Source organism: Vitis vinifera, chromosome 11 (genome assembly GCF_030704535.1).
Source record: "Vitis vinifera cultivar Pinot Noir 40024 chromosome 11, ASM3070453v1".
Lineage (NCBI taxonomy): Eukaryota > Viridiplantae > Streptophyta > Magnoliopsida > Vitales > Vitaceae > Vitis > Vitis vinifera.
The window spans coordinates 1,516,972-1,528,922 of NC_081815.1; the positions used below are offsets into that span (position 1 = coordinate 1,516,972).

Here is an 11,951-nt window from a genome sequence, read left to right on the forward strand (position 1 = left end):
ATTAAATTAAATATTTTTTAAATATTAAATTAAATAAATTTATTTTTTAAAAATATTAAATTAAATAAATTTATTTTAAAAAAATATTAAATTAAATAAAAGTATTTTAAAAAATATTAAATTACATAAAAGTATTTTTTTAAAATATTAAATTAAATAAAAGTATTTTTAAAAAATATTAATTTTTTTCTCAAAATCAACAATGGGCATTTTTGGAAATACTTAAGGATGATATCCTTCAACTCAATTTCCATACTTTCATTGGGTATTGGGCTTAATTTGAAGAGTTACATGGACCTTTTGTTAATTTGAGGGCTCATCTACCCCCAAAACATAATTCTCCCTTGTTTTAATCTATATAACATAACCACATAATATTAATTTGAAATTAAGAAGTCGTGCAAATATACAATATAAATGAAAAAAAAAACTCGGTGGTTTTCCGAACATTGTGAAAAGGTCTAAACCTAAAAATCTAGATAACAAGAAAAATATCCCGAGCTAGAAGGTTAAATATAACAAAAATATTTCAAAATATAAAGTCGGATAAAGTTTAATTATTTGACTAATAGGATGTTTAATTCTACGAGCATGTTAAGGGTCTCTAGATATAATTATGAACATCCTTAAATATGTTTGAAAGTACAATGTTGAATTGAAAAATGTCAAACCCTACAACACTAGACACCATTGGAGGCACTTCTTTCCAACTCAAAAAAATATGAAAATAAAATAAAATAAAAAATCATAAAAGATGTAACACCTCCTTCTCCCAACTCAAAAAATATGAAAAGAAATGAAATAAACAAAATAATCATAAAAAACATGCCTCTACACTTGTACCACCGTGAAACACAACTTTTTTGATAAATTTTATTAGAATTATGAAGAGATTAGAAGTAAAGGAAGAAAAATAAAGCAGTTTACGGATTTCATAAGAGGGCATTTTTATCCTAAAAAATTCATTAATAAAGTGAATGCAAAGATGAGTTTAATCTGTGCAAATATAATTTACCATTCTTAAATTTTATTAGATTCAGCCAAAATCTTGAGACATTCACACTCATACCTGCACACAAGTATATGCATGCAGTTTTGGACCCAAGTAAACACATATGTGTATGTACAGACGCGTCAAAATTTTCAAAGGTGGGCGGCCAGACTCCTCATCTAGTCTACTGCAATGATATAAAGTTCGATGGATACGGACTATACAATAAGATATGTTTTTAGCATAGCTGCTCCAGTTAAAAGAGAGAATGCAAAGATCATGATGGGTGTAAATATAATTTCTCATTCTTAAATTTTATTTAAGAATTCTGGGCCAAAATCTTGAGATTCGGTACCTGCACATGAGTGTGAATGCGTTAGGCAAGGCAGTTTATTACATACTGGGCCAATTTGTGGAATAGATATGAATACAGACGTGTGTGTATATATATATATATATGTACAGATGCAGGTGGGTGGCCAGGCTCCTCATCTAGTCTACTGCAATGATATAAAATTCCAAGGTATAGACTACTGCAATGATATAAAATTCCAAGGTACAGACTATACAGTAAGATATGTTCTTAGCATGGTTGCTCCAGTAGGGTCAGATAGTAGATGTTTGATAAGGCACATTCTCATTTGGTTTGGTGCTAATATAAACATATAGAAGGCAAATAAGATGAGATCAGCTGAGGAGAGAGTGGAGCCAAGAAATCCCTGCCACATCCTGCAAAGGAAACATATCCATCTTGGTATTCAGAAACTCAAGTTGCAAATGCAACGCAGTTATATTACAAATCATTCGTAACTAGCTTGTATTGATAAATTAACTAAAGAGACTGGAATTGAACCAAAATGTCGTCGATTCTCCCCCCATGCCCTTTGCCCAAACTATTTTCTTCTATAGAGGACAAGAAGAAACAACATGGGTGTTTGGCAACAGCTGGTTGAATGCCAGTGATTAGCATACCAACTAGCTTTTTCCCCATACCATTGATGGGCGAAAAGATTTTGAAACCCATCTGAATTATGGGCAAACCTCTGCCAACACCAATAGAATCAATAGATACCACCACTAGCTTCTTTTTTTTTCTTTTTTTCTTTTTTAATTTTCACATGGATGCATATGCACACAGATATGCAAATCCAACCAAATATACAGCAATCACTGAAGGCAGGATAAAATATTACACAAATGAGATAGGAGGAAGAAGTAAAAGTTTCCATCATACCAATTGGGTAGGCGGAAGAAAGTATGAAAGAATGTCCTAATGCCCTCAATATCCAGCTCGAGAATGAGTGCTAATCCAAAGAGAAAGAATGATCTCTGTCGTTTCCTTTCTTGTGGCCAAAGGGTATTCCAAGCTGAAATGGATGAACACAATTACAAATCACAAACTATATATCAGATCACAGATTCTTAAACGGAGAAGTACCCCATTCTGGTATACACTCATTCATATGCTCGCAGCTACAGAATTACCAAAAGAAAAATGGCAGCAAACAGGAGAGGATAAACATGGGTTAACCAGTAATAAGCATTTCATGTCAAACATGTTAAAACACTTGGTTTCGATGATTTTAAGCATATTGACCATTCCCCACATCAATTGGACATAAGAACAGAAACCCTAGTTCATGGAGGGCAAAAAATCAGTAATGTCAAACAAATCAGAGAAAGGACTCGTGCAATTTTTTTCTCTTTTGTTTCCTCAACAAAAGTGAAAAGGCCCCTTTCCTAAATTCAAATGTTGGAAAACTGGGGTTTGGTAAAACTGCGACACACTGACAAGGTTTTGCCCAGAGATGGAGTAGTTACCAAAACTTCTACAATTTCTCTTGAATAAACCATGCCATGGTGATGAAAGCACAACCTAAGAATCTTACATCTAGCACTGAAACCCTACAAAGTGAAGAGAGATGGTGCGGACAAGGAAGGCACTAAATCCCTGTCTGCGAAAAGGATGATCCACTACCTCTCTTGCTGCTCTGCACAGATGATGATCACAGTCCATCCTGATCTAATATATGATTTAGGCCCATCAACTACAGAATTTGAGTTCAAAGTTTAGTTGGCTCCATTAACTCTTATATGTATTAAAGAAAAAAAAAATCAGGTTAGCTCCAAGGCCAAAAGACTTTTACTTTCTCTTCAATAATATTTGGTTTTTTGGACCTGAACTAGCCATTGTTGGGTTCAGCTTCTTTGGAGGTTGCATATAGATAGGAGGTTTGATACATGCTGACTAGTTAAAGGCAATCAACCATTAAGCTTAGCATTATATTTATAGAGAAAGCAAGAGAAGTAGAGCATTTTTGCTTTGACTTCCTTGAGGGTTCTTTATGAGCTTAGGTAAAGGTGGCTTTGCAACCTTTTCAATCCATATACGCTCTAGTCTTGCATATTTATGATGCTTGTGAAAAGTTAGCACTATTTTGAAGGTTTACATCATACAGCCACATATGACAATGTACTCGCATGTGCATATGAACATATGAATGTTCCCAATACCAAAGGCATGATGCATGTGATGATATGGTAAAGATATTAGTACTGGTGATGGAACAAATAATGCAGATTTCACCATAAATAAATAAATAAATAATAAAAACTCCCTCATTTGGATGCACCTTGCATTGAGATATTTCCAGTACTTCTTCCACGAGTAAAAATGTCCTTAGAATGACTCCGCTTCAAAATATTTGCAATTACAGAAGCATATTTTGGAGCCTCTGACAATGATCTTACAACTGAGTAGCCTGTGTGATGAAGGTAAAAAAAGAACAGATATCATTTAGTTCAAACAATTGAAAGAAACTTGGATCCAGTCATTCTTTTCTCACCTGTGGCTGGATGTACCATGCTAGCAGCAGCACCAAATGCAAGGTTTTTTTGCTCTGTATTTGGTAAGGATCCACCAACAGGGATATAAGACCATTCCTGCACAGATGATTAAGACTGAAAAGATTGTATCCTTCATTCTTTGACTGTAATATAGTCTGGTATCATATACATGGAACATGATCCTGAAATAGACACATGTTTGACACATTTTGTGGCAATCATGTGTAAACTGTTCCAGGAAGAACGCATCAAAGGAGCTAGGGGAATTTGAGGATTAGGGGGTCTATACACTTAAGATGAGCCAAGTTGTCTATAATTTTTTCAGTTTTGCAGTGGGAAAGGCTGTAAAAGCTAGGCCATTGGAATGTGCTACTGCTATCCATGCAGATAAATCAAAAAGGGAAAAAGAAGATAATGATCATGGCTTGTAAAAGATTTTTCTTGTGAATAAAGAAAAAGACATGATTGTTCACAGTTTATACTTAATAAGATGATATGGCACAGCCACACAGAAATGAAGCTCTCTTCTGGAAAATATTAAGAGAAAATAACATGCATAAAATTTTTGTTTTGGTTTTAAATGGAAAATATGATCATTCAATGGCATCCAGTCAAGAGAAAAGAGCAATACTATCGATAAGGCACAGACTTCTGGCTAAGAAAATTACCTCTTCATAAGTTCTTATAATTCGTATTCCCATTGTCTCTAGCCTTGACATGAGCTTTTTCTTTAGTAGATCAAAAGGCATAGCATCTTTTGAAGCCAAACAAGTTTCCTGCAACAAAATCGTTTTAAACATTTTTCATATAATTGTGACATGTACCATATAAATTTAATCTTAATACATGGATCAAACCTCAAAGAAGACTCTTGTTGGTGACATGGGCATGACATAGAGAAATGTTGGATATTGCACTTCTAAACATTGAACTTTTTGTTTAATGTGGTCTCTGTAGTCCATGAAAACCATCAGACTTGGATCATATGGATTGTTTTCCACCTGTAAAATAATAGATGATCACAAAAACTCCAAACAATTTCCCTAAACCTTTATTTTGTTTTCATGGAAACATGTTGGTAGAAAAGCAATATTTGGAATCTTAGACCGTTCAGATTTTAAATGATTTTCATAAGATTTACAATTTCCTCTTTCCTCTTCCATGGAAACAAGACAGAATATAAATCCAATGTGTTATCAATAATTCACAGGTGAATACCAACAATTGGCTTAGTTCGATAAAGATCGGACGAATGGAAATATAACTGTATTCATAATGCAACTAGACAAGCAGATGTAGAGTTGTTTAGATTGGATAAGAAATAAAATAGCTTTTCCCTTATCACTCTTCAGTTTAAGTAACAAGGAAAAGGGGAGCTGATGGAATATTTTTTAGCCAATCAAATGGCAACATGAGCTTCTCCTTGTATCGATTTAAAAACCAAAGCTGGAAAAACTATATCGCCAACCAAGTAAAAACCACATCAAATAATTGAAATTCCATCATTTGAAAAGGTAGATCCGACATTCGTACCTCAACCTCCACCCCATAAGCTGTTTGGACAGAAACCCTGGGACCACCCACCTCATACTGTAAGAGTTTCCCTGAAGCAGCCCCAGATGCAACAGTAGCAAGCCTATAATAACATGTAAGAAGCTTGTAATAAGATATAATACTTCTATTTCATTTTATTCTCAAGTATATAGTTCTTAAAAATAAGAATATCCTATTGTACCTGCAAGGGATAACAATATCACGTTCACAAACTACAAGACTATGACCATTGGAAGCTTCTGTAATCCTTTCTACTTTTGAGCTAAGATATGAAACACCTGACTCGACACACCTAGGAAAAATTATTATTGAATTATACATCTATAGAATATCAGATCCACAAAAATAAGTGTGTTGGCAGTAAATAGCAACAATAACAACAATCTTAGCAAAAAAGGAATCACAGCCACTCTTTACCTTTTCAACAGTTCCTCATGGAGCAAATGTCGATTGACTCGTCCATAAGCACGACCAATCAAAATTGGATCACCATCATCAAGATATACAATGGTATCCCGCCAAACATGCTCAATGCACCTTCCAAGGCCAAGATCTAGAGATATGTTAAATTAGTCAATTAAGATGGGAAGGAATGTAGACATGAGAGTTCTGCAAAGTTAAAGCACTAACACAGTAGAGTTCCAAGCTAACATAAAAAATTGAAAATTTTATACATGCAAAGGCATAATTTATGAGAAGGTTTTGGCAATTGATAGCATGATTGGTCAAGTAAGATGAATGTGCTATCTTTATTGCAATAAAATAAAGGTAAAAAGTTGTATAGGAACAATGACATGCAGATGTTTTTTTACCCCTTTTTTAGGCTGGTAGTGTTAGGGCAAAAGCAGAGATAATCATCATTCCAGCAGTGCAGTCCTCTACAACTAAATAAACCGAAACTTTGAAAGGCAAAGTCATCTACTTTCTATGGTCAAAAACAGATAACTGAACTTCATAAGTAGATGAGGCATGATAACAGCCTCTTCAAAGGACAAAAGGACAGAGGATTGTTTACATCAATTAATTCACGAATTTATTAGATACTTAAGCTATGATAACAGCCTCTCCAAATGACAAAAGGACAGAGGATTGCTTACATCAATTAATTCATGAATTTAGTAGATACATTAAGTTATGGGCACAGCCTCTTTAAAAGAAAAAAAGGAGAATGGTTGCATCAACACGATAATGAATAGGACACAAATGCATTAGATTGAGCAAAACAATCTCCCCTTTATATCAATAGAGAATATGATATTTGATTATGAAAAGGTATGGCTCAACTAAATATCAAAATTATAATAAAATAATTAAATGGTTTTCCAATTGGAATCAAATTAATACCTTTAAATTCATCCTCCCATACGCCATAATTATTTGTGAAAGGAAGATCTGGACCAATAAGCCCAACACTCAATCCTAACTTTGCTGATTCCGCAGCCAAAGCGAGACCAGCTGGGCCACAACCAATCACCACTAAATCCAGTGTACCATCTTCAATTGATATCTGCGGTAACTGCACAAGCATTTGACAGAAGAGGGTTTCATAAAGATAATAAGTGCTAAACTGTTTCAAAAACAACATAATTAAGAGCATTAAAAGCATGAAAAGTCGTCATAAAACAAAACAATTTCTGCAACAGCATGGGTGATTTCAACTGCGATGGACATATGATCTAAATAATATCCCCTCATGAACATATAACATAATGGATATCCCACAAACTCCAAGGAAGTATTTCTTCTACCTAAAACTTGAGGTAGTGCAATCAATCACGCTCGTTCTGGACTTCATAGATCTATCTAAGTTATGTAATGCAAGGTCAGAGTCTCAGACAGAATCCAAATTTTATTTCAGATTAACAGTAATGAAAGTGTTTGCAACGAAATTTAAAAATAATAACAATGATACGAATTCTTCCATAGAAAATATAAATAAGGAACAAATAAACATATCAAAGTGCCAAATCCGGGAAAAGAAAAAGGGGCATTGACAAATAGGATTGGACCATGGAAAGTGTGAGAGAAAGGAATAGGAAAGTTAAACAGGAGAAAATTTTTGAAACCAATTAAAAAAAGAAGCAAGACAAACTGATTCTTATACAATTTTATTTTCCTCTTATTTTAAAATGTTATAAATTCTTAAATACATTTCATCGTATTCACTTTCCTTGTTATTTTTTCGAGACGAATCCAACAACAAGAATTTTGAGATTATTCTATTGTTTCCCCTTCCCTTCCTGTTTTAGGAGATTCAAATAGAGAAAAGCAAACACGGGGACCGAAACAAGCCAAAACGATCTGAATATAAGGTGGGAGGAAATGCCAGAAGGAACGAGTCTCGACCGAAACAAAGGAACTGTACAAGACTACAACTCTGTTAGGCTGTTTGCCTCCGCAGAGGAGGCTCACCTTGTCGGCTAGCTTTGACTGTTCATCCATGGCCTTGTTCTGCTGCATTTGCACAAAAAGAAGCTCCGATCCACCGGCCTTGATGTAGTCCTCCTCATCCGCAAAACCTTCCTTAACAACCACACAACTCTCGCTCCCAGCACTAGCCCTCACTCGCACGGACGGCAGATAACAACTGTCCCGATGATTAAAACAAGCGTTCTCAGGCCTCATTCTCCTCCTTCTCGACCTCCACGGGGCACTGGTAGAGACCGCCATTGCCGCAAAGTTCGGAGCTCCGAGACACTCCATGTAGACGAAGATCACTGATCACTCCTCTGCTTCTTCCCCCCCTCCTCCTCCTTCGAGCGAATCACAAGCTGAGTTCCGAGCCCTAACGCCAAAATGCAGAAGAGATGAGGATGGAGTTCGATGGATATTTATACTCTCAGTGTCTCTCTCTTTCTCTCTCTTCTGTGAGAGCTTTGAAGTGGAAGGAAAGGATAGGGGAAAGAGTTTTCTGGCTGATTTAACTTGCTGAGTTGTTCAACCGCCATCCTTAGGCTGCCACGTGGAGGTATATGATTGCACTCTGCGCCTGACGCAGCTACTCTATCGAAAACCAGTCGTTTTCGGTTTAGGAGGTACATGAAACGACGCCGTTTTGGCGAGGTTTTGTCACCCATGAGGTAGGCGTGGGTGCCTTGCTTACACTTATGTGGGAAGAGTGTGGGTGGGACCGTGGGGAAGGGACATGTCTTAAAAGATAATTCACCCAACTTTCTATCATATTTTGTATCTTTATACAACTCCATATACCTAATTTTAGGCATTCAAAAATATGTAACAGAAAAATAAATTTACAATCATAATTAAAAGCAATATTTACAAAGATAGGAAATCGATACTATAATTATGAAAGACACAAAATCTGGTAATGTTCATGGTGACAGCTATACTTGAATTCAAACTTATTTAAAATTATCGGTTTCCTTTATACGCCCCCGTAAGAACGGGCTACCATAAATAGTTTGTCATTTGGAAAGTGGTTTGGTGAGTAAATCGGCGAACTGGTCATTAGTGTGAACATGCCAAACATTAGGCATGGGTGCCTTGCTTGCGCTTATGTGGGAAGCGTGTGGGTAGGACCGTGAGGGAAGGGACATGTATTACCCGTGACCGCTTTGGAGGAGTCTATTAAATGAAAATAATTTATTTTTCTGAAAATATAATAATAATAATAATAAATAGAGTAGGCTCGTTGTGTTATACCTCATGTATATTTTTTTTGAATGAAACATAAAAGAAATTTCTATTATATATATATATATATATATATTGATTTCCAAACTTTTAAATATTTGTTTGATAAATATTGTGAATGTTAAAATTTTATTTTAAACTTCATCAAAAAATTTGGAAATCGATAAACTTCTATAAATTTAGATTTTATTTTATTTTTTTATTTTAGTATCCGTAGAAACAAAAAATGGAAAATGTTTAAGAAAAATGATTTTTGTAATTATTTTTAAATGTTTAATCATAAAAACAAAAAGTAAAATATTTGAAATGACACAAATTTTATATTTAAAATGTAAAAAATTTAAAAATGCATGAAGATGTATTAAGTGAAAGGAAAGATGCAAGAGTGTACTCGACTCATAAATTATTATAAATAGACTTATTTCCAGTCAATTTTGGTTGTCTCGAATTTTCGTGCATCCAGGTAAGAGGAATATCAATATAATTTTGAATCAAAACAAATGCCCAACCTAATTATAAATTTATAAATAGTAAATACATTTGCTACGGGTCAATTTTGGTTGTCTTGAATTTTTGTGTATTGTAAGTCTTTAAAATAAATTATTTTAAAGTTGAAATTAGATGCCGAGCTTTTTTCCCCCCTAAAAAATAATTACTGTGGCCCACAACTCAATCATCTTTGATTGTGGTAAGAGGTCTTGACTTTGGGGGCTTACATATGAAATAATTGATTATGTTTGACTTTTGGGACGTAATAAGGAAAGAAAAAAAATAATTTTATCAAGATTGTATTATGGAAAAGAAAAAATAAATAAAATATAATTAAAATTAATTATAAATATATTTTATTTTAAAATTATTTAATATTTATATTAAATAATAAAAATAAGTGAAGTGTAATGTCCCATATTGGATATAGGACAAGTTATAGCATTTTGTATATATATAAGCTCGATAAAGACTTTTTTGTCTCAAATTGAACAATATTTACATAATTTAGTATAAATACGTAAATATAAAAAAAATATTAATTTAATTCATTCATTACTTAAAATTTTGACACTTTTGTCCTTTTTTTTATTTCCACGAAAATATCATATTTGCCTGTTCTTAATTCATTTTCCTTTTTTGATGAGTAGCTATTGCTCATGGACAAATATCAATTGCAATAGCTTTCCTATATTTCCTTTTTCTTCAAGATCCATCATTTTTCATAGCGATAATAGTGTTTTAGAGGGAGACGAGGCTGAAAATTACTCTAAATAGCTAAAGTTTGCATAATCATTGTGAAGTTCATGAAGATTTTTGCACAAAAATACCCGATTCACACATCTCTATTTGCATATATTTTTATCTTCGTAAATTGTTTTCAATATTAAACTGTTGAAATAATTGTTTACACATAAATAAATGTCAAATATAATCTTTACATTTTACATTTTCACGCATATACAAAACGTTTGTGCTAAACATACAAGGTATTTGTATTAAGTGTAAGAAATTTATAAAGTTTTTTTTTTCATTTTATTGAAAATATTGTTTACACATCCTTATAAATAGTAAATATAAAATTTTATATTTTAACATATGTATAAAACATTCGTATTAAATATATAAGATTTTTGCACTAGTTGTACCAAACCACTCATACAAACCCGTTTATTGTGAATATATTTGTGTATTTTTAGGGATGTTAATAAAAATGTAAAAATGTCTTAGCACATTTAACATAATTGTGTAATATATGCGTAAACATATGAAAATATATATATTTTTTAATACAAGCAAACAAAGAAAATGAAACAAATATATAAATAAATTTATTATTTACAAATTTGTATGTGTCATATATGGTTTTGATTTAATTAAATTTAAAAAATAAAAAATTTCAAAAATTTTGAAATAGAAAAATAATAATTGAATGTTAAATTTATGAAAAATATATTAATATAAACATGTTTTATGCAACTTTTTTTTAATTTAATTTTAATAAAATTAAAAATTTTCAAAATAAATAATAATAATAAAACGAATGAATTTTTTTAATTTAATTAAATTTAAAAAATTCAAAATAAAAAGTTAAATTAATGAAAAATAAATCAAGAGAATAATCTCAACATAAAAAAATAGCTACAAAATAAAATTTATATGAATATTAAATACATTTTGAAAAATATTTTATTTATTACTTTTTAATTTTTCTTGATATCTTATTAAATTAATCATCATCAATACTTAATTGTCCATTTTAGGGCTATTTTGGGCATTTACCATTGATGCAATTTCCAGCCATATCTCCCCTTATTGCATAATTGTCCCTTTTTCATAATTCTCTTTATTTTTTGTTTAGGTTTTCTGTTGAATTTTTTTGCAATTTTTTTTCATAAGGTTTTTTGCAAATGTTTTTTGTTAGGATTTTTTGCATTTTTGTAGGGTTTGTAGTTTTATTGAATATTTTTGGTTTTTAAAAGGGATTTTTGTTATATCATTTTTTGATTTTGTTAGAGATAATTATCTTATTTTATATGATAATTATTATTTATTTTAATTATCATAATTAAATTTTGGAGATGTTTATGTATTTAGAAAATTTTAAAATATCTAGAGTCTGTTAAAAAAAAAACTATTTTAGAATCACACGACCAAATAAACTCCTATTTAACTTGAATTTATAGATATTTATATATTTTAAAATTTTAAAAAGATTTATATTGATTTTAGAGTATTTATGTATTTTGAAAATTTTTAAAACTTAAATATACCTAAAATAAAAGTAAATTTTTAAAAATTTTAAAATATATAAATATGAAATTAAATAGGTCATTTGAAATTTTCAAAAACATCCATACATTTAAGGAATGGTAAATTTTAGAACAAGGTAATTATCATAATTACAATGGTATAT

The 11,951-nt window shown here is 31.8% G+C and overlaps 1 protein-coding gene across 2 annotated transcripts; it reads right to left on the reverse strand.

Moving 5' to 3' along the window:
- Positions 1 to 1,353: 1,353 nt before the first annotated feature.
- Positions 1,354 to 8,298, reverse strand: LECY1 (lycopene epsilon cyclase, chloroplastic-like). 2 transcript variants are annotated; one of them, NM_001281164.1, is given in 14 exon segments: positions 1,555 to 1,720; positions 2,226 to 2,358; positions 3,625 to 3,753; positions 3,838 to 3,934; positions 4,507 to 4,614; positions 4,696 to 4,839; positions 5,372 to 5,374; positions 5,377 to 5,382; positions 5,385 to 5,423; positions 5,426 to 5,474; positions 5,574 to 5,684; positions 5,810 to 5,945; positions 6,737 to 6,908; positions 7,805 to 8,095. In NM_001281164.1, coding segments are annotated over 14 exon segments (1,584 nt in total).
- Positions 8,299 to 11,951: the final 3,653 nt, after the last annotated feature.